This window comes from Aspergillus nomiae (genome assembly GCF_001204775.2).
Source record: "Aspergillus nomiae NRRL 13137 chromosome Unknown contig00146, whole genome shotgun sequence".
In the NCBI taxonomy this organism is placed as follows: domain Eukaryota; kingdom Fungi; phylum Ascomycota; class Eurotiomycetes; order Eurotiales; family Aspergillaceae; genus Aspergillus; species Aspergillus nomiae.
The window spans coordinates 29,803-51,913 of NW_015378201.1; the positions used below are offsets into that span (position 1 = coordinate 29,803).

General features: G+C 49.1%; 8 protein-coding genes across 8 annotated transcripts; 5 read left to right on the forward strand and 3 right to left on the reverse strand.

Moving 5' to 3' along the window:
- Window positions 1-516: 516 nt before the first annotated feature.
- Window positions 517-2,487, reverse strand: spb4 (ATP-dependent RNA helicase SPB4; the record flags this gene model as incomplete). The annotated part of the gene is made up of 2 exons (XM_015551476.1): window positions 517-2,140; window positions 2,198-2,487. 2 exons carry the CDS (start codon window positions 2,485-2,487, stop codon window positions 517-519), a joined length of 1,914 nt encoding a protein of 637 aa, XP_015406602.1.
- A 566-nt stretch (window positions 2,488-3,053) lies between these two features.
- On the forward strand, window positions 3,054-4,202 carry ANOM_006220 (diacylglycerol/polyprenol kinase family protein; the record flags this gene model as incomplete). Its single annotated transcript, XM_015551477.1, has 1 exon — window positions 3,054-4,202. The coding sequence occupies one exon, from the start codon at window positions 3,054-3,056 to the stop codon at window positions 4,200-4,202; it is 1,149 nt and encodes a 382-aa protein (XP_015406615.1).
- Window positions 4,203-4,841: 639 nt separating this feature from the next.
- Window positions 4,842-7,591, reverse strand: ANOM_006221 (crossover junction endodeoxyribonuclease; the record flags this gene model as incomplete). Its single annotated transcript, XM_015551478.1, has 2 exons — window positions 4,842-7,464; window positions 7,578-7,591. The coding sequence occupies 2 exons, from the start codon at window positions 7,589-7,591 to the stop codon at window positions 4,842-4,844; spliced, it is 2,637 nt and encodes an 878-aa protein (XP_015406614.1).
- Window positions 7,592-7,983: 392 nt separating this feature from the next.
- On the forward strand, window positions 7,984-9,687 carry ANOM_006222 (putative actin-related protein RO7; the record flags this gene model as incomplete). The annotated part of the gene is made up of 1 exon (XM_015551479.1): window positions 7,984-9,687. One exon carries the CDS (start codon window positions 7,984-7,986, stop codon window positions 9,685-9,687), a length of 1,704 nt encoding a protein of 567 aa, XP_015406617.1.
- Window positions 9,688-10,030: 343 nt separating this feature from the next.
- On the reverse strand, window positions 10,031-11,256 carry ANOM_006223 (putative aldose 1-epimerase; the record flags this gene model as incomplete). Its single annotated transcript, XM_015551480.1, has 2 exons — window positions 10,031-10,865; window positions 10,916-11,256. The coding sequence occupies 2 exons, from the start codon at window positions 11,254-11,256 to the stop codon at window positions 10,031-10,033; spliced, it is 1,176 nt and encodes a 391-aa protein (XP_015406616.1).
- A 1,349-nt stretch (window positions 11,257-12,605) lies between these two features.
- On the forward strand, window positions 12,606-16,096 carry ANOM_006224 (putative AT DNA binding protein; the record flags this gene model as incomplete). Its single annotated transcript, XM_015551481.1, has 2 exons — window positions 12,606-15,389; window positions 15,461-16,096. The coding sequence occupies 2 exons, from the start codon at window positions 12,606-12,608 to the stop codon at window positions 16,094-16,096; spliced, it is 3,420 nt and encodes a 1,139-aa protein (XP_015406611.1).
- Window positions 16,097-17,171: 1,075 nt separating this feature from the next.
- ANOM_006225 (uncharacterized protein) lies at window positions 17,172-17,956 on the forward strand (the record flags this gene model as incomplete). Its single annotated transcript, XM_015551482.1, has 2 exons — window positions 17,172-17,617; window positions 17,753-17,956. Coding segments are annotated over 2 exons (636 nt in total), but the record flags the coding sequence as incomplete, so codon positions are not given.
- A 1,876-nt stretch (window positions 17,957-19,832) lies between these two features.
- Window positions 19,833-21,922, forward strand: ANOM_006226 (protein kinase domain-containing protein; the record flags this gene model as incomplete). Its single annotated transcript, XM_015551483.1, has 2 exons — window positions 19,833-20,635; window positions 20,686-21,922. 2 exons carry the CDS (start codon window positions 19,833-19,835, stop codon window positions 21,920-21,922), a joined length of 2,040 nt encoding a protein of 679 aa, XP_015406613.1.
- Window positions 21,923-22,111: the final 189 nt, after the last annotated feature.

A 22,111-nucleotide genomic window follows, 5' to 3' on the forward strand; every position in this document is an offset into this window, starting at 1 on the left:
TCGCGCATGCCTGGTCCCTTCGAGGGGTTTCAGCGATCTGATCAGAGCATGTCTGGTGAGAATTCGGTCGTGCGTGAACGTGTACCATCCTCTGGTCTTCCGTTGTTGTTGCCAGCGCCGCCGAGGAGTATGCTTGATGTGGACCCGTCGCCAGTGGTGAGGATGCAGGGAGCGGGTACTAAGCGGCATTTGAATAACGAGACATGACAGGACAGGTGAATGGTGTGGTCGTCATAGTGGGTTATAGATCAGGGTTATCGAGGACGTGGACAGCTGAATTGAGCTTGGAGGGCAGTCCTAATCGAGCGATGGTATGGTAAAATGATACATGATGTGAGCATTCAGAGGTCATAGATATTAACTAAGTCCATGATGGAAGGAATGCCCTATATGTTCAAGAATCTACATTTACTATACATGTAGGTTGATCATTCTGTTCGATCACGGCGCTATGAGATATAGATTCAGACGTCATATATATCCAAAGCAAACAAAGAGGTATCTCTGTAACTTTTCTTAATCAAAACCTTCAAACTCTTCCTCATCCTTGCCAGAATTTGCTGCCTCGGCCTTTCCTGCGCGTCTAAGTCGCCTCTCTTCTTCGTTCTTTGCTCTTATACCTTCCACCATTTGCTCCGTCTCCCGCACCTTCTGCCGCTCTTCTTCAGTCATCTTCTCCCACCTATTCTTCTCCTGTCGTCGTTGCTTTTGCTCTCGTCGCTTTTGCTTTTTATTTCTATCCTCGAGCTTATTGCTCCATGCGGTGGTCTCGTTGGCCTTTCTCTTGTTAGAGGTTTTTTGTGTACCGTCTGCTTTGCTCTCCTGAAGCAATTCTATGCGGCGTTTCTCTCGTTGTTTGTCTTTGTATTTATAGTCATCCCAATTCAGATTGACACCGAGCGTCCGGTCACCAGTAAAGTTCCTCAACTCGGGCATTTTGGGTAGCTTCAGCAGACCCCATGCCTTCCCTAAACCCTCCCAATCAAGATCAGCGACACGGAAAATGCTGCTCGCCTGGTGTTTGCTATAGCTTCTTAGCCAACTGACAAACGCCTTTTGCCCACGATCGTGGAGTGCACGGTCCGCCAGCACAGCCTTGCGGGCCGCATTCGTAGCTGCAGTGGCTTCGGAATCTGAGAAGGAGATGGAATGTGGGAAAGGAGCTACTGGAGTCTTGCGAACGTCGAGGAAAGATACATAGTCTTCCTCCCGTCCTGGATGCAACAAGACTACACTTAGCCCCCTTCGGCCGGCTCTACCAGCACGGCCGCATCTATGAATAAACGTTTTAGGATCCGATGGAGGATCTATCTGGACAACGAGGTCAACAGACGGGATATCCAAACCACGAGAAGCGACATCCGTTGTTAGTAGAATTGCTGGGCTGTATGAATTCACAAATCGGTTGAAGTTCTTTTCACGGACGTTCGCCGGGTGCTTTCCATGTAGTGGAATCAGCTGGAAATCATCACCAAGTATTAATGGTAAGATCGCAGAGAGATAATCAACTCCTGAGCAGGTTGAGGCGAAAAATATGGTTTTCTGGGGAGCTGGATCAACGGAATGGAGAATTTGCTTCAAGGCGGGAAATTTGTGAATCGTGGGTGTCGTAAGGTATGTCATTTGTAAGCTTGCAGGCGTTCGCTTGTCCTGGGCACCTGAAGTTCCTTTGACCTTAACCATGACCTTGACAGGATTACGCAGACCAACCCGCACAATTTGATCAACGGCTTCACTGATACTTGCGCTAAACAATCCCGTTCGCCTTTGTTTAGGTAACCGGCGTATGATGTTCTGCAGAGTTTCTTTGAACCCAAGATCCAGAAGTCTGTCTGCCTCGTCCAAGACGAGCATCTCAAACGAAGATTGGGGACAGTGGACATGAGGTGAAGAGAGCAGTTCCAACAAACGTCCAGGTGTGGAGATGAGCAGATTTGGTGATTGCTTCAAGAATTTGCTTAGGTCTTCTGCTGGCGTGGTAGAGCCTCCGAGAAGGAGCTGGGGAACAACCTTGAGGGTAGAGGATGGGAATTTTTGCCGGGGAACGTCATCGTCTTCTGAAGGGTTAATGACGGAGGCAGATGGAGGATGGAATGCGAGTAATGAGAGTAGCACATGGTAGATCTGTGATGCAAGTTCCCTGTACTTGTAGTCAGTATGCTTGTGCTTTTCTTTTCTAAGCAAAGACTATAGCTACCTCGTCGGGGAAATGATGATCGCGCCAACGTGATGTTTTTTGATAGGTTCTTCAAGACGTAGAAGTTTCTCCACAATGGGAATTAAGAAAGATAAAGTCTTTCCACTTCCAGTAACGGCCTCAACTACAACATCTTTGTGGGCCATGAATAGAGGAATAGCGGACGCCTGCACGGGCGTCATCCGCGTGAAGCCCATAGACGAAACGGCTTCCAGCACCCATTCCGACAGAGAAGGTGAGACACCATCCCAGGCTCTAGAAGATGTACCAGCTGGCGGTTTTGGGGCCATCTTGACAGCCTGGCGAAGGATTGACCCCCTGATGAGTCTATTATCAACAGATTATTTGACCGAGGGAACTTCCGTCGCCCATACATCCATATTAAAAAAAATCTAGAAAAAAGGCCTTATCAGTTACTGATTAGATATCGTGGGCGGTGAGTCTTTCTGCCCATTCACACGTGACACTATACGGATTTGGCGGAAGGTTCGGCGAATTATTTCTGTCGACACGACGACAAGAAACCAGAAAAAATCGGTGGTAGGCTGTCGGCGGCAGGCTTATACCCTTCGGATACTCCGTCATACTTGTCCTTTTGTGGTTCCCTGGCTGTGTCGATCTTTAGCTGAGACCATAACGTTATGTGTGGCAGTGTTACTCGTTTGCGCATCACTCGACATCAATAATTTATCTTTAACTTTTGTGTATATAGTCGCCCACCATTGCATCGTTAGAAGCAGGCTATTTCTCCATCCCCGGCATTTCTGCCTGCAATTATTCCTCTCCAACTCAGCGACCCTTGTCTGGGTTAATTCAATCTCCGATTCTTCCGCCGTTTGGCCTACGAGCAGTCAATATGTCTTCCCAAGATGCGATCCCGGTGACTCCTCGAGTCATATCTCCTTCGCCTGCACCTTCAGAAAGCAGGTCGCGATCCAGGGACGGATACTCTGCCCCCACAACTCGCTCTGCAGCGCGACGACAGCGACTAGTAGATGTATCGGAGGAAAGCAATAATGAGCGGGAGTCGGGATCAAGACGCTCGCGGACTCGTTCTGGGAGTCCGACTGGTCCTGCGGGATCAACTAGACAAAGGAAGCGGAAATCCAACCCGATGCAGCCTGCAACAAGCCCCGAGAAACAAACAAACGGCGGAGCAAAGCCCAACGGATTCTTATCGCCGTTTGGGAAGGCTGACGGTATCGCGCCTAGCATCTCCCGGTCCCCCTCCCCTATGGGGCTTATTCCTCTTCATACACGCTATCGCAATTTTATCCATCGGCATGAAATACCGCGCAAGGCCCTCCACGTGTCAATCGGCTTCTTTACTCTTCACCTGTACAGCCGTGGCATCCAAACAACCCAAATCACTCCCTGGTTGTTCGGGGCCCTAGTACCAATAGCCGCAGTGGATATAGTTCGTCACCGCTCGGAGACAATCAATAAGCTTTACATTCGCTGCGTCGGAGCGCTCATGCGGGAGACCGAAGTAAAAGGGTACAATGGCGTGATCTGGTATCTGCTCGGCGCATATGCGGTCTTGCGCTTTTTCCCCAAGGATGTAGGAGTCATGGGTGTACTGCTCCTCAGTTGGTGCGACACCGCAGCTTCTACCTTCGGTCGTCTCTACGGCCGGCACACATTCCAGCTGCGCGCAGGCAAGAGCTTTGCTGGAACCGTGAGCGCGTGGCTCGTTGGAGTAGTCACTGCCGCTGCGTTCTGGGGCCTCTTCGTACCCAACGTCGGTCCTTTCCCCAACGACCCAGAGAACGCATTCATGTTCACCGGCCGTCTCAATCTCGTACCAGACACAGTCAAGAATCTTATCGGCTGGACAGCGGACACTGTTATCTCAGGGCCCTTGGCCCTCGGCGTCATGAGCGTTGTCTCTGGCCTGGTAGCAGCCGGCAGTGAGTTCGTGGACCTTTTCGGCTGGGATGATAATTTCACCATCCCCATCCTGAGTGGAATAGGCTTATGGGGCTTTTTGAAGGTTTTTGGTTGAATATTTGAAGGATACCATCACCGGCGTTTGTTTTTGGCTTCCCTTTCTGTCTGCATACCGTACTTTATCTTGTATCGATTAAGGGTCTAGAATCGGATGGGCAGCGAAAAGGTGTTACCTTTTTTTTGTTTCATACTGCGAATTTCTTGTTTTTTGAACGAGTCCAGTTGTCTATACTTATCTCTCTTCCCTTGTCTGCTTTTCTTCTTTCACCTGTTTCTTTCCACTCTTGTTATACCACTGGAAGCTAGCGCCAGCGCCTCTTATTCTGCCAAATACCGACGAAGATCCTCTGCTTTGCGTTATAGATAGAAGAGAACTACCTTTGACTAGAGAATTCGATGGCTCCGCAGCTTCTAGCAGCACTGCGGGTCTGGGTGTTATGTTCCGATTCTGGGTTCATTTCTGTTTTGTTTATCTTGGTATGATTGTGTATCCATGTATGTACTTAATCTAGCTAGATATCAGAAGGATGATGTAGTACTTAATATTGAATACGTGAAAGAACAGAATAATGCTTTAACAAACCAGAAGCCCTAGTTCCACCAACGCCTGAAGAACGCTCAAGAACGGGAGAAGAGGGACAAGGAAATACAAATTCATGAGTCCAAGGCACGCAAACAAGTTAGAAATATCGGTTCAACTAAGGTCCAAAATGCTCACGCGTGGGAGTCGTTTCTTGCCTCTGCGACTTCTTAAACTCTCATTCGTGGTGTTCTTGTCAACTTCAGATTTTGATTCATCTGAGGCCATCCCAGCTTCTGGAGTTGTGTCTAGTGTCCAGTACCCATCGGAAACCACGACAGATTCTGCATAAGAACTGGCTGTGTTAGTTTCGTTCTTTAGATATCTTGAATTGTTTGTCTTTGTTTCCGGCTTTGCAGGCTCCGAAGTGTCCTTCTTGCATGCCTTTGGTGGTGTGGTAAGGGTCTCCACCTTGCTTTTCCTTTGCGTTGTACGCTTTCCAAAAGCTATTTTCTCCAGAATATCCGGGACATTAGACGGCCTAACTTCTTCCAAATCTATCGGGCCACCATCTGGCCGAGATTTGGGGATAATCCAATCATAATGTGGCTTTTTAATCTCTGGCTTTTGCAGATGCCGCTTAGCATCAGGTATGGCAATCTTCGATGAATGTGATCGTTCTTTGGCAGATCCATGTGGTTTACTATCGTCCAAAAGCAACGACGACATGTCTTGCTCCAGTTTCTGGACCCCTTGAGAGCTCTGAGATTTGAATATGCTTTGATCGGGCTTTGCCCTGTTGCAGTACTTCGCATGTATAGAGGGAACATGCTCCATATTGTCTGTTATGGTCATGTCATTATAGCTAACATTGGAATAGCTTATACGGATTCTCCCTGGAGATGAAGAAGGTGGGGAGTATTCCAAAGACTCTGAAACTTCCAAAGCCTCTACCTCAGAGTCGCCCGACAGGACTGCCTCACGTCTACCTCTGAGAGGGGGCCGAGTAGTCACTGGATGCCGTTTGATGCCCACGTTAGGTGATATATTGCATAAAGAGAACATATTGGTTAGATTATCAAAATATTCGTCTCGGTTGTAAGCGGCCGTTTGCTGTTGGTAATACGGGCCTTGGCTAGGCAATTCTCTGGAAGCGCTCAGGGGGCCTTGCACATTCGATGCACTGTGTTTTTTCGGCGTCGACGTTGATGATATTGCTGCTTCAAAGAGCTGCGCCTGTTTTATTTGCGTGATCTCGGATCTTTCTTTGGTGAGAGTACCATATTTCAGGATACTTCCTCGCTTCATGCCTGGGTCTATTGGTCCCTTCTTCTTTGGCCCTGTCTTCCTAGTGCTTGACTTCTTAGGAGCAGAGGCCTTCTCAGACTCTTCCTGCTTCCAACTTTGCACAACTTCTGGGATTCCAATCGTAGCCAACGTTTCAAACACCCAAATTTTCTCTGAGGAATAAGGATCAAACCGCTTCGTGGCACGTTTCTTAGCCGGTGACTGCGGAGCAGGCTCAACATTAACTTCTACATCCTCCTCCTCATCGCCCGAAGCCGCCGTCTCTTGCGGAGGAAGTGGAGGATTAGGTTCCTCAGCGAGCAGATCTAAGCCAACAATATCAATAGGAACAAAATCAAGTTGCAGCTCCGTTAATCCATCTGTGCTGAAACTCGTCCTGCTCTTATAAACTTTCTGGAGCATTGGCACATCGTTTTCAGATAACCTGAAAGGAAACGCTGTCAAGTCCTTCCGGAGACGAAGTCGGTAAGAAACGAGAGGTTCGGCAAGTAACCTTATCACTTTCCTTGCCCCAGAGCGATAGTTCCACTCGAAAGTATCCGCAGCAAATCTTCTTAATTCGAAAGCATCAATTTCCCGGTCCCAGGCAGTCTCCAAGCGGCGTTGTAAAACTTCAAGATCGTTCGAAGTTGATACTATAGGTTTGGCATAATACGACAAGACTGTCCTGTCTGGAAAGCTTTCCGGAATTCGAACAGCTTTGTGTTTGGTCTGAAAATACCCACTTTCGTTGACCTCAAGCTCATACTGGAGCCTTTCTCTCCATTCGTTCAGCTTCGTATTGAGCTCAGTTCCTTCTGAGTTGAGAATTTCCAAAAGATCCTCCCCGAAACCCGCTCTTGCAATTTCTGCAGCGAGCTTGCTACCACACTTCGGAACTCCGGATGGCAGGTAATCGCCCCCGCTTAACATAGCAAATAAGATCATGCCAGCACGGTCCAGTCTTGAGCATGAGGATGAGTTAAGGTTTCCCATTTCATAGCAGGTAACGTGCGTTGCGGCAGACGTGCCACTCCCGCTTTCCTTGGAGTAATTCATAATGGTCAACTTTGACCCAAACATGAGAGCATCAACATCGTTGCTCATAACCGCATCGACGACACCTGCCGTCTGTAGCCTGGCACACTCCGCCTCTGCCTCCCCCGGCGCATCATGACGAGGAAATCTGAACAGATCGACCAAGATCTTGGAAAGCCCAATGATGGGTGCACTTCCATAACTACTTCCCGTAGCTTTGCCTCTCTTGAAGGGTGGTTTATGTTTCCCGTCATAGACAAACAACGGGTGAACAGGAAGGGCTAAAAATTTCAGCAACCTGTAGAACAGAGCCCGTAGCTCCGGATTTTTGCCGCCACGACCTGCCTGCACCTGGAATAACCATATTGAGACATCCACTGCAACACGAATAGGCCTTGCTGTTCGCTCTAGGTGGGTTATTGCTAGCTTTGAAAGAGATATGCGCTCTCCAGGCCCAATTGCATTGATGAGTCTAGTTTGTGTCAGCTAATGCTCAAAATTTAGACCCGTAAAGAAAGCAGTCGAGAATGATATTTATATATTTTGATGGTTTTTCTGTGAACTGACTGAAATGATTTCACTTACCCTGGAATCCCCATTAGGCCGGATTCAAAATTACAAACGAAAAACAACACCAAAACACCCAATTTGCAGTATCCCCGACGGTATAGACGTGGAGGGTTCTGTATCTTGTATGTATGAGAGTTGTTTGTTGACGTCGGGGGGCGCGCGACGGTCCGATGTAGATCCGTGCTCACTAAAGTCGTGGTGGCCGTTGCACTTTCCGTATCTTTGCTCTTGACAGTTTGAAATTCCGGCGAAGTAAAATTAATACGATCGCTTGATTTGTTTCTGAGAGTTCAATCATGAATTGGATTCTTTGAACCTGGAAAATTAAAGCATGATTCGCGCCTACCGACCGATTCTCCACCCCTGATCCATCCCCGCAATCTGAAGTGAACGCAAATACCACAGTATAGATCACGAAGAAATGACGAGCGGCTCTACGGCTTACAACCTTGATGATAGGAGCACAAGTGTCTCCATGAGCTTGCGACATAGCCAGTCCGGCCGACCTTCTACGCCTCAGCATCACCTGCGCTCTAATAACTCCTCCTTCGCAAGCACCTCATCGGCAAGCTCGTTGCGCGGGGAAGAGGATGCGATAGTTTTTGAATTTGGCTCCAGATGGCTTCGGGCTGGATTTGAGGGCGACAGCACACCTACGTGTGTGGTCGGGTGTGGACCGGAAGACTCAAGGAGGGCCGGCGATTACAGAGGATGGCTGAAAGCTAGCCTGAACGCGGATACATTACGCCCACAGCCAGTAAAAGCAGAAGAGTGGACAGGCGCATATGAATTATGGAAGATGGACGTGCGTGATGTCGACTTGGGTCTTGTCGAAGACAAAATCGAGCGGATGTTCCGGGAGACATACAATAAATACCTCTTGACGGATGCGGGAACTGCGAGATTGGTACTCGTTGTCCCGTCAATTATGCCACATCCACTGCTGTCTTCCGTCTTGTCGACGCTGTTCAGTCGATGGCGCTTTCCTAGTATCACGCTCCTTCCGAGCCCCACAATGGCGGTGGCTGCAGCTGGCTTGCGTTCGGCGTTGGTGGTAGACCTTGGATGGGCGGAAACAACGGTAACTGGAATATATGAGTATAGAGAGATTGCTACCAAGGGGAGTACAAGGGCCATGAAGTCTTTACTTCAGGAGACAGGCAGGTTTCTCACTCGCCTGTCCTCAAACAGTAATGGGGATGCAGATGAGATCTCCGTGAATTTTGAGTACTGTGAAGAAGTTGCTAGCCGGTTTCTGTGGTGTAAGCCTCAGGCAGGTGATCACGGATCATCTGCTACGTCGCAATTGACTGACCCTCAAGAAGGAGACAGTGGGCCCACAGAAGAAGACATCGCCAGTCTTTTGCACAAAACTGTGTCAATCCCATCTCCATCAAACCCCAGCTCGAACTACATGGATATACCCTTCTCTAAACTTTCAGAGCCGGTGGAGAAGGTCCTTTTTGCTAAAGGCGTAGCGGATTGTGACTTGGATGACGAAGAAAAGCCGGTTGCTTTGCTGGTGTACAACACGCTCCTACAATTACCGCCCGATGTCCGCGGCATCTGTATGTCACGGATAGTGTTCGTCGGTGGAGGAGCTAACATCCCGGGTGTTCGACAACGAGTCCTTGCTGAAGTATCGTCCCTTATTGATCAACATGGCTGGAGTCCTGTACGTGGTAAAGTTATTGAGCAACAAAGACAAATGCTTCAAATTTTGCGTCTCAATGAACGCCAGACATCGGTTAACAACGCTAACGACTCCACACCACCGTCACCTAAAACTTCCGTTGGGAAGGGTGACCAAGAAAAACGGGCTACTGAAGAAGAGGAGATTGATCCGGTCGAGGAGAAGCTCCGCCGGTCTAGAGACAAGGATACCAAGCCTGCGGTTCAAGGAGTTCTGCGCGAAGTCGAATCTCTTGGGCCTTGGGCTGGAGCTAGTCTTGTGGCGAGCCTTAAGATAAGGTCTCTGGTAGAAATTGAGCGGGAGAAGTTTCTTCAGCATGGCCTTACTGGTGCTAGCCGTGACTTTGATACCCATGGCCATGTCCCTGATCGACGGTCAGGGCTACGATCTGGTGGAGACCGGTCGAGCTGGACTCTAGCAGGATGGGGATGAATATGCACTACCCAAGGAAGTGTGTATTGGGCTGTATAGCGTTGAAAATTGGTTGCGATACAGCTGGTAGCATATTGTTCACTTGCTGTTTCATTTTGATGAATTCCTCTAAATGACTGGACTTAGACACGATACCCTGAAACTCAGCATTTCATTTACAATTAATATTACGGTTTTAGAGCACTAAGCACTAGGGTCTACGATGCATTTTGATTTTCTTAATAATCAATCACATTATTTACCCGACGGTAGTAAAATGTACATACAACACGATGAGGTTGAGAACCACCCAAAAATTAGAGCCATCAAGCCATTAGATAACCACAACTGTGGCGTGGCTAGTTTAGACAGTACCAAACTTATACGTAGCCCAGTTGACTGCTGGAGCTCCGGTGGGGGAATAGATTTGGTCTGACAGTTGACCCCACTCAGGATTATTGATTCCATCAATCCAACCTTCGGTCTCGATAACGATGCACCCATACTTGTTAACGGCCTTTGCGCCCTCGATACCTTCTTCCTTGTTCCGCTTAGCCTGGGACGGCTTGATGGCAATGTTACCCTTCTGACCAACGCAGGAGTAAATCTGAACAGCCTGTTGGTTTGAAGCCACCTCCATACTGATTCCGGTTGTGCTGGAGTTCATACGGACAACTGGCACCATAGAGTTGCTTGAGCCATATGCGTTGTCGCGATCCACGATGAAACAGTTGTCATAGCCTGTGCAATCCGTTCCACACAGTCCTGCTGCTTTCTCGATGTCCTTGCCCACAAGCTTTCCAGTGGTGAAGTCCGCTGCTCCGTCGTACGAGTCGACGCCCAGGATGGTTCCGTTGGGAATTAGGATGCCGTCCGTACCGACGAGCCGCTTGGATAGCGGTAGTTGGAGGAAGGTGTCATTCAGCACATTGGTCTCCTTGAACGCGTTGAGATTCCAGTAGATATGGTTGGCAGTCATGATGGGAGTCTTCTCCGTCAGGGCCAACGAGATTAATTTGGTGGTCAACTGCGGCAGACCCTTGGGGTTCTCGGCAGTGACATCAGAATCAACGCTGAATACGGCGTGAGTGATGACATCTCCAGGGAAGCCCTCCAGCGCGCGGTCAAGCAGAGTAAAAGTGATGGAAGAATCAGATTGAGCTGTGACAGTCCAGTTGCGCTGATCATAACCGACATCGCTCCATGCAATGTGTCGGTGCCGTTGTTTTCATTCTTAGGGATTTCGTACTTGTCTCCATCTATTTGGAAGGTGCCGTTTTTGATGCGGTTGGCATAACGGCCGACAACAGCGCCGAAGAATGTGTGGTCGGTCTCAGTGTCTTTCAAATAATCCTTAGGGTCATCATAGCCGACGACTACATCTTGTTCGTTGCCATCGCGGTCCGGCACGAGTAGAGAAGTCAGACGCGCTCCATATGGAATCAACTTGGCGGTGATATTCTCCGCAGTGATGGTGTAGACTTTGAATGGATCTACAGCAGGCGAATTTGAAGTAGACGATGCGGCCGCATCTAGAGCCAGCGCCGGTAGCCCATAAAGGGCAGCAGACAAATATGATTTAAGATGCATTCTGATTCCCAAAAGCAGTGTAACAGTTAGGAAGATGAAGCAATACACCGACAGGAGACGAAGGGTGATCCGAGCAGGGCAGAGCAAGGAGCGCAAGCAGCCAAGGAGATGGGAGAATCCTTGGTAAGATTTAAAGGCGTGAATCATACTACTATTTATCCTCTTCCTACCTCATGATGGCGCCTGACCAGCGGGCGGGGGTACCAAAGCACAGCAGCAGCGGAACTGGGGTAAAATTCAATTTCCCCGTGTTGTTGGTTGGACTGGATTGTTTGTAATTATCCGGGCAAATTATAGGAGGCAAATCCACGGATGCGTTAGTTGGGCAGGGTCAATGCTAGTGCATTAGACCGCGTAACTGCCAACAAGCTCTGTGCCGTCGACGGATTCAGTATGGCGGGCTGTCGAAGTATGCGTCTGTCCACCACTTGATCGATGATCCCTGACTTCGATGAGCCAATTGCGAGAGTAGTTGATGTATCCAGTGACGACAGGTACTGTAATCATATAGTACTCGGTATTATGTGGCACACCTGGTGGTCTAGTGCTCAGTCCCTCTCCGCTGTAGTGAATACTAGATAGTAATGATGGGGAACTTCGAAAAGAGACGCGGGAAGGCGTTCAGTAGTCCGTCCACAGGGGTCAACCATGAAAGCCACGGAAATGAGGCAACTGGCCTAGTCCGAAACAAGAACTTTCCGGTGGGGGGACAAATTAAGAGGATGCGGGGAAGGAAAGCGGCCTGTCGATCGCTCGTCTTAACTTCTGTTTGTCTGATGCCAAGCTACCAAAGAAACCACCGCGTGGGTGAGAATGGCTACCTAGTGGTTATGCATGTAGCATGGCTGGGCGCCATCCAGAAATTACCACACGTTACACATTCCTTAACACATATGGGATCATGATAGTGTAAGTGCTACAGTCCATCACATCGCATTCGCAAGGGTAGAGTCCGGCAGGTAAGCCTGCATCTTGGGCTCTTTTACCATCCCGTAACTTGATAACCTGACTTATCGATATGGAACAACATTTATCCGCTTACATAATTCGAGCGCGCCCCCCTCAACCTCTTAGCGGCAAAGCAAATCGGGCCGGACCCTCGGCCTGCCTGATCGGGAGACTTGTTTATGTTATGCTCTGCGGTTGCTCTGCTTCCCCGCGATTATCGGCTTATCATCATCATTCCTATAGAAGTCCAGACCTCTTGCAGGTAGCCCTGCTACTAAAACGATGGAAAATTTTGTATAATTGCAACGTTCTTCGAGAAATCCGTTAACCTGTCCCTTGCCTGATGAAACGCGACTGGGGTCGAGAGACATCCCAGATCCTATCGCTTGTTGCATGTCGTTATGTCCTTCCGTAGCTCTAGCTCCTCACCGGACATTCTTGGGCCACCTGGCGACGTCGAGTATTTGGTTTCCTCCCCGTTCAAACCGTTCTCCGGGCGCCAAAGCGTCATGTCGCCTGCAAATTTCAAACTCCTTCAGACGCCGCGCTTCGCCAAAAGCAGAAGGCGCATCAGCCTGAGTCCTACAAAAAGTTCGCATTCTATTCGCTTCGACGATGTGGTGCTCCCCGGGTCTCCGTCAAGGACAATGAACGGTCGGCAAAAGCCCCTTTCCCCTGAAAAGGTGCAGCCCGACGGGAATGTGAGTCCGTGGAGGATTCGAGTGACATTGGAGGCAACGCAAGACGAGGAAATGGACCAAGGCAGTCCTTCGCGCAAACGCCCCCGGAATTCTACCATGACAACCAAAGTGCCGCTGAAGGATGAAGCAGACACCATGGAGCAGACCCCCAAGAAACGCCGCGGGCGCCCGAGGAAGTCAGACATAACGGTGCAAAGTACGACTCCGAATGGGGGGAGCCCTGGTCATACTCCTGGCCCGGGAGGCGCAAGTGTGCAAAAGAGGAAGCGAGGCAGACCTAAGAAATATCTTCCGGCGCAGGATCCCGTAGACAACGTTGGCGCGCAGGTGGCAAACAGTCAGATAGCTGAGCCATCCGTTGTCGAACCCGAGCCAAGTTGGGCTCCCCTGAACCTTGCTGCAGATGGGGAATCTGACGATGGCTTGCCGGATGATCAAGGCTATGCGGAACCCTTCGAGGGTGACGTTCAGATGGAGCAACTTGATGATAGCCCGCAGGATCAGAGTCCTCAAGTTGAAGATGAACGTACCTATGATACGCCAAATGTCGATTATATGGATGATGCCTATATGCAGAATGACGAGAATATACATTCAACACCATCAAAGATGCCTTCCCCTTCTCGGGAGAGCCAAATTATCTCTCCAGACAACACCATATACGCTGGTCGTACACCTAGGCCGCCTCGTCTCTACCCCACCCCAACATCCTCATCATTAGTAGATGAGGAAAGACAAGACCGAGAGGCGCAAAGCTCAGTTTCGCGTAACCGCTTCAGCGAAAGCGGAGTTTATGCTACAAACGACCCTACTGATGAACACAGAGAATTTGATTCTATAATGGAGAGTGAAGGGTTTAGCATGGTTTCACTGGATACATTACCATCGGCTAAACAACATGGACTCAGCGCCAACTCTCAAGTGGCAAAGGGCGCCTTAAAGCCGTTTCTGGAGCGAGAAAATAACGGTGTTTTGAGGCGGAAATCCTCCATCCGAAATCAGGCCAATGAAGAAGATACTGGTCTTATAACACAAGCTGAACCATCGACTTTGGCACAAGAGAAGGGTGCTGTGGACTACAGGCCCGCTAGGACATATTCTCCACCCACTTCTCCAGCCCCTGTTCCGGTTCAAACCTCTACTGGACGGCAGCGACGGCCGATAGCTAGGTTCGTGAGGTTAGTCCGTGTGGGTATTGCTCTCGAGAGCGCTCTAAGGCGTCCGTACGACAGGGGATATACCGAGGGTCTTCTGTCAAGTCCGGAGATACGTGAGTCGCAAGACCAGATATCCAGCTTAGAGACTTCTAGGAAACGATTAGAGCTGCTGTTCAGCGACTTCGATTCAGAAATACAACGTGACTTACAGTCGGCCTTGAAATTTGGCCAAGAGATCGCGAAGCGACGAGTGCAGGCAGAGATCGAGAACGCAAGGAAAGTCTCTGGGTTGGAAACTATCGCAGAAACCACGCCAAAAGGCCTGAGTGAAGCAAGCGGGTCTCGGGAGCCATCGCGGGAGCCTGGTGGATTACGCGACTACGATACACCAGGCTCAGAGATGAGGCGCCGGATGGAAGAATGGCAACGGGAAAGAGAAGCTATTAGCCGCGAAATTCAGATGGCCAACTCAAGCCAAGTCATTGTCATTGACAGTGATGTGAGTGGCCCCCCGAGCCCTGAGGGTGGCATAGCTGCTCCTGAAGCTGATGAAGAGCCTGAGTGGGGCTCTGACATCGACCGTGGAGACGCAGATGCGCCATCAGTACATGGCAAACCTGAAGATGATCACTTTAGTGAGCAAGAGGAGGAAGACGAAGATGATGGGTACGAAGATATCTGGCAACAAGAAGCTAATGATAGAGGCGATCTTTCGGACCACTCATCTATTTCGTATCGTCATCAAAACCTGGACAACAACAAGGAGGGGTCTAGTCCTCAATCAAATAGCTCGATATCTGAACGGAGTGCTGTCGGTAATTCTTATTCTCCAGCCTACTGGACCAATGCTCACGACAAGGTGCCATTTCTGGGCAAGTCGCGAATTAAAGAGCTACGAGAACAGGATGTTGATATTTCCGCTTTGTTGCGCCCAGGGGCTACCCCGAAACGCTCGCATTACTACTACGGGCAGAGCAGCCCCCCAAGTACAGAAAACGGGCGAGATGCCCAGCAGCCACAGTCAGCCGCAGGGTCCGAAAGCGAGGAGGCAATGGAGGATGAATACGAGGAAGAAGAAATGCAGGGAGCGATGCAGGATGAGGAGCATCACCTATTTGAAGAACCTCCGCAGTCAGAGGATTATCTGGCGTCAAGTCCCCAGAGAGGCCCAGGGGAAGAGACGTTCCAATTGGACCCAACTACGAATTTTGAAAATGCAAGACAACACTCGGATTTGTGGCTACAAGGGCATGGCGACCAGAACCCTTCAGATGTAGTTTCGCCTGAACCACAAACCGCTCACGAGACACCTGTCCTCACCCCCGACGTCCGCAACCCTCCGCTACCGGACAACAAGCATCATCCTGGCTCCAAAAGATTACTAATCTTACGCCTCAGTGGCTGAGAGTACCAAAAAGAAAATCAATCGAGGAGCCTGCTCTATCTGTATATGACGAAGCTTCGGAGGACGAAGATGATTACGGGTCTCACTCGAGAAACGTGGAAGAAAACTACATGGAGGAAACGCCAAGGCCGCATCGGGGCCATGAACAACAGAGCTTTTCTAGCGCGTTAGACGACAAGTCGCCAAATGTAAAAGCAAAAGACGATACGTATGATCGCCCTTTGCCGTTGGCTGTCTCTGGATATTTCTCTGACGATCACTACATCCTCCTCCGTCGGCTTTATCGCCTGGCCAAAAGACACCCGGAACGTTTCCTTTACTACCCTGGTCCAGGGCGTTCGGAAATCATTGGTGATTGGATATGGACGTCAGACGGCTTACATGGGGTTCCCATCACGGAACGCCAGTTTGCGATTATTGACAGGTTCGTGCAGGAGTTGGCAAAGGCCGACCTACAGGCCGGTGGAACAGGCCAAGTTGGCTGGACAGAAGCCGACTTGCATCGAAGACTGATCAGCGTGATTATTGGCGAACAGATTCGGGAAGAGATGAAAGCACGACTGCACGCCGAACAATCAACAGCGGGGCATTCGAGAAGAAGTCGTGCCCCTACCAGTTCGTGGTACTGACGACTGCCCAAATCAGCGAATATATTTCTTTTTCTTGGTTTCTTTTCCTGGATTCAGCGTCCAGTTGGGTGACGATTGGCTCTTGCTTTTGTGTAACGAATGAAGCCTCGTTTCTTGGGTGTTGCTTGCAGAGAATTTTCGGGACTACACGGGTTGGCGAGCGAATGGGTGGATACTTTGTCGTTGAATCACTGGCTCGCATTTGATTTTGGCTTCTCAGTTTTTTTTGTTTGTGATGGCATTTGGATTGTTTAAGATTCCCCCTAAGTTTCTTTTGTCTATAAGTGATTTTGTTGGTGTACAAGAGTCAGCTGCTTGAAGAGTTTCAACCTTGTGCTGGGATTTATGTCCTTTCCTGGACTACGATCGCATGTTTGGCTCATGAAACCTGTAGGGCTTATATCTCTTTCTTCGCATGGGGTTCACAGTCTTCAAAGGGCCCTTCCTATTTACGCTTACGCTGCTCTTTTTGTCTCCTTTGGCTGGCCACGTTTACTTTGGAGATCTGCGTGCTAGGTATAGTACATATGTCGGGAAAGTCGCACGGCAATGATGAAAAACCATGTATGAACATCTGTGATGCTGTATATTTCGCTGGCAACTGGTACATATGAGTTATCCAATTTCGGGGGTTTGGACGGTGATGATTTGCTCAACACCATTCCCGGCCGCCCCCCTTACTCAGGCAAAGTTTGATCGCCACGTTTCCTATCCCAAGGATGTGGTTTCTTATTTTGCAGCGCATGAAACATGATGGCTTGGCGATTTGTTCCGACTTTTTCCCCATCTCTCTCCACTCTTGGGACGAACAGTCCCGTTGTAGTTTTGACCAAACTGCGGGCAGTGGTCTCTAGCCAAACAGGATTGTCGACGTAGAAATAGCCCCATCTAGAGCCTGATGTCCTTGTTTCTTGAAGCCTAACCTGTGATCTAGGCCGTAATAGGCTGTATTCAAGCTGTGAATGGCCCAGTGCAGTGACCTGTATTCGAACCATCCCGAGTAAAAAAGTACATACTCATACATATAAACTGGAGCAATATCCCTGAAAAGAGAAAGCGGCAAGTTCCAAGAAGCCAATTTACTCCCGTTTGTTCTTTCTTTGTAGGAGCTTTCGTCCGAACCCGAAGATTTTTATACATACCAAGATGAGAGTGGCCAGCACCGTTCGGTACATCTTCCGCCTCCCCTACCTGACTAAACGTCCAGAACATTCCATCTGGAAGGGCAAAGGAATCGACGATTCCCCCTCGTTTGAAGTCACAGTGCATTGCCACGATGATGACTCCCAATCAACCGGCTCCGAGATGGCGGTGAACGCAAGCGAGCTGGACCTGCATCATGGCGGCAGCAGCAGCAGCAGTAGCCGATCTCGATTGGTACGGGTTGTAAGCTGGGCTAGCATTGTCTGCGACAGATGCCGATGGACAGCAGAGCAAGAGCGCGACTTGGCTATTGCACGGAGCGAGCTGGGGAGGTGTCAGAAAGCCTGGAGCTCGGAGCAAGAGTTGTGGCTATCTTATGTATGTATATTTTTTTTTTCTGCCCATTGCTTTTCTTAATTTTTTGCTTGTTTCCACTTCGGAATCAAGAGATATTTCGTCTGCGTCGTTATGGATGCATGAAGTACTGATAGTTATCACTTTGGGATTGTTTAGATCGAGGCCTTGACGGAAGAGAAGGAAGCTCATGAGGAATTCCTTGTCCATCGAGCTAAACAGCAGGATGACGAGCAGCAACATTTTCGGAAGGCTTGGAATAGACGCCGGTCCTCTGAGGAACAGCCTGTCGACGCTAATGCCCATCGGGCTAGTAGTAGAGTGCGACGCTTACGGAAACGCCATACTGGTGATTTCTACTGAGGGCAATCTGGTATTGTCATGGGGAAAGAAAAAAAAAGAGAAAAGAAAAAGAGAAAAAGTAGAAGAAGACATCGGTCATTGCTAGGATGTACTGGGAAGCTGACAATTCTACAGATTCTTATGATGCGACCTTTGATTGCCTTCGCCCAGATTACTTGTGGTTGATATGCATTTCATTTCTTCAAATATCTTGTTGCTGCTACCCTTTTGTCTACTAATATCCAATATGGATTGTATATACCTACATAGCCATGAATGAATGAATGAATCGTAATCTTGAGATTTACTTAGTCAGGGTCAAGTTATTTATGGATAATACCCCGAGAGTCGATCATGTCCCACTTTCTATGGATCTATCGATCCACTAACTTATTATATTGTTAGGGAAGAAAGGCCCTTTCTCTACAGGGACATGGATTACTTGTATAACTACCGTGCTATGACGTATACTAGAACCTGATCACCATAATGACAGCCCGAGGAGTTAAAGAGGCACATTATCATACTTTCTATAGTTGATGCTGATCTCAAAAAACTGGAGCCGCCAAAAGCAACATCCTTCGTTGACAGGCGGAGAATACCGCGGAGGAAGATAAGAAGCGCGGACAGCGGCGAAAGGACCAAAATTTGGATTTCGCGATCAACAGTCACCTCTGAGGCTGTGCCCTTTCTCAGTTCAAGAGGGATTTCGAAACTGGATCATATGGGAAGATGGTCAAACCCTATTGACTTGGGTGAACTGATTGATGACCCGGCCTTATCTCTTGGCTCATTAAGTGACTAATAGCGTAAGTCAACCTGCTAAAGCTGTCAACTGATAAGCTTGCATCCAAGGCTGACGACTGGCTGCCCAAAGAAGGACCTCACTTGCATGGTGTAGCTTGAATCCAGCCTGGTGGTTCTAAATTAACTACAGTTGACAGGAGGGTTTTTCTAGACCCGACATTCAGATTAGCGCCCGGTTTTCATGGGATTATGGCTTGACCTGAGACGCCTTGTCTAACGGCGGCAATCCGTTAATATCAAGAATCGGGGAAAATAGATAGTGATGATTGTTCAGGCTTATGATGGCTCACAATGAGGATTGTTACTGATCATGCGATAGCAACTCGGAGCAAACCAATTGGGGCTTAGGGCGTACCCCGTGATCCATCAACGCTCATTAGCTTATCTTCAGTCGTGATGTCCTATCTATCTACTAGTGTTGAGTATCAGTCGTCCTTCTATCATCCGCTTACTGCTCCCTCTTGGACAGGGAGCATGCATCTCCACTGCCCCAAGACTCGATATATCCACTTAGTTCCAGACCTCCCCATTCTCCATGAAGTTTCATGAACCGTTGGCCACAGCTATCTTCTCTGGTCGCCCATCATGAAACGGCTGTTACCTCAATATTAGATTAATATCTTTAACGTGACCGTGCCTCCATATTTCTTTTATTCCAAGGGCTATTGAATATGGAAGCATATGACATCCTCTGATCATCCTGATGTGCCATTGGGTACGGCATCGTGGAGTCCGTCCATTGAAGGTTCCCCTCTTCTGTCATACTCTAATGCCCTAGTGACTACTCCGTACTATCGACCGGCTTTTTTTTTTCAATAATACCGCGGATACCCCTTGCGGTGCGCTTGATAAGCTTTGTGTCCACTAATGATGGTGACTCTCGTCCTTTTGACGAAGAGCCGATGTCTATTTCCCACTCTGTTCTTGTTTCCCTTTCCGATCTATTGCATGACCTCTTATATGGTACTCATTTAGTGGCGTCTACAGTAAAGCTATTTGCCTTACTAGACTGAACTTACCTTGAACCACCTATATTAGTGTCCCTCCCCGGTAGTCATCCGCCTCGGCCGATGCGCCATGAGTGTACACGATGTCGGTCACAACGTCTCTTTGGTGGCCCGAGGATAGAATCAAAGCTACACTATCCTCAGAATATGTCTTCGGTCATCTACCGTCCAACATCCTGCACCGCCTCGTGGAGCCTTTGCCCTGGGGAGAGGGCCTGACTAGCGAGACGTACCTCGACTGGATTCTCTCCAAGGCGGGGAGACTTTTTCTCATTTTGGTCGATATCGGGATTCCAGATCGCATTTTCGCCTTGGTAGATGAGTCATTTGATGACTCGGATCTGCCTATTGCGGCTCACAGCGTCGATCGCCTTCACCTTTCGCCAGAAAATGAAGACCCTTCCTTGGAATCAAAGTTCTTCCTTGCCCAATGGCGTTTCATTGTTCGCGGAATTGGCGAAGGCGAATACGTAAAATATACGGAGAATGAGGGCGTCCCCGTGGAGCTTCTGCGAACTGGAACAGCCCTTGTGAGAGAGGGTGTTGAAAGGGTTGTCTTAGCTAGTGCTGTCTGTCGAGTTTACTTGCGGACGCAAGTCACAATTGGAGGGGCACCGCATTTTTTCGAAGAAGATGAGGTTCTTGAAGAGATTAAGTCGTTGAGACGACTGGCGCATGACCATGTATATTCGATATACGGGTCTTATTTTGTCGACAAAACTGTGTGTATCCTTTTCACGGGTGTATACGAACGCACTTTGATGTCTTTCCTCACCGATATTCCGTCGCACTTCAAGCGTCTCCCCAAAGCCCAACGCCGAGAAATTTTGCTTAATTGGCCACATTGTCTCGCAAATGGCTTTCATGGCTCCATGCGCATGGTCAGGTTCATGGCGCCATTCGCCCTTCGAACGTACTCATTGATGCAGATTACAGAGTCTTTCTGGGCCAATTCGAAGCTCTCGATACCCTGTTACCTCCAGTCAAGGTAGATGACGTGGAGTCATATCAGTATGGTGCTCCAGAACGCTGGGTACGCTTGGCTAGTGTCCAGCAAGCAGGTCCACAACGAGTTGACCTCCCATCGGGTGGGCGTACAGCTCGGAAGCAGTCAGCGCATCCAATGAAGCTAAACCTGTCAATATTGAAAGGACCACACCGGGCGGAACATGAGTCTGTTAGCCCAAGATCTGGTTCAATGGCTTCTCAGAGCACCGCCATTCGTGTTGGTCTTCCTGGATCTCGGTTTTCCTTTGCTGCGTCGTCCTCTTCGGGATCCAGCAATGGGAGTGCTCGTAAACGCGTCATATCCTCCATCAAACGGCCTATATTATACACGCCCTCTATCACTTCTTCTAGCTCATCGGGATCTTCTTCGAACCGTGCCTCTTCAGTGACGAACCCGGTCGGTTTGCCAGGTACAAATTCCAGTGTGGCCGTAGTCCACACATGGGAATCACATCAAACTGACCCGGAAGCTTCAGATATCTTCTCTCTCGGGGCAGTAATTCTGGATATATTCACCCACCTTTGTAAGCGCAAGATTTCTGCATTTGCCCATCATCGCGGGGCGAAGAATCGAACCGCCGGCCGTGGAGGAGGCGTTGCTGATTGCTCCTTCCATCTGGATCGGAACCTTAACCAAGTCACCTCATGGATTACTCTTCTGGATCACGACTCGAAAAAGCAAAAAGACCCTGTGTTCCAGGCTGTTCGACCAATGCTAGCTGTAGTACGGAACATGTTGAATAAAGAGCCCGCCGATCGACCCTCCGCATATCAAGTTGAACATCACTTCTCTGTGATAATGCACCAACTAGGCAGAGTAGCTAATATGCACTGCTCCTCACGCCTACAGTGTCATACCGGAAACCCGAAGGGTCGATTACACGAGGGGCCACATGCAACAACACCAAGACTCACTGTTCCCTCGATTTCCAGATCAGCATCACCACACTCACCTCTATCTGTAGCGACGAACTCTCCTATTTACTCAGAGGGGTCTACAGGATTTACTCCCTCCCCATCACCATCTGTGGCTGGCTTCAACCTCTCTGGCCCTACGGTGGCCTATTCCGAGAACAGTGACACAGACCAGGAGAGTCGCCGGTACACTGACTCAGACGCAGCCCCCTGGTACGACCCATCTTGGAATTACAGAATGGCAATTTGAGTGACAGTATCAGTCGCTTCTAACCATTCCACCTATTCGTACTTTATACTCCCTCCCTCTTTTTCTCTTTCTTTTTTCACCCCCTTTTTTATGTACTTCACGACACACTTTCCTGAACCCTTTCCTTCGAATTTGTATCAATATCCTTCGTTCCTACCTTCATTCAATACCCTTACTCCAAGCGCTTTT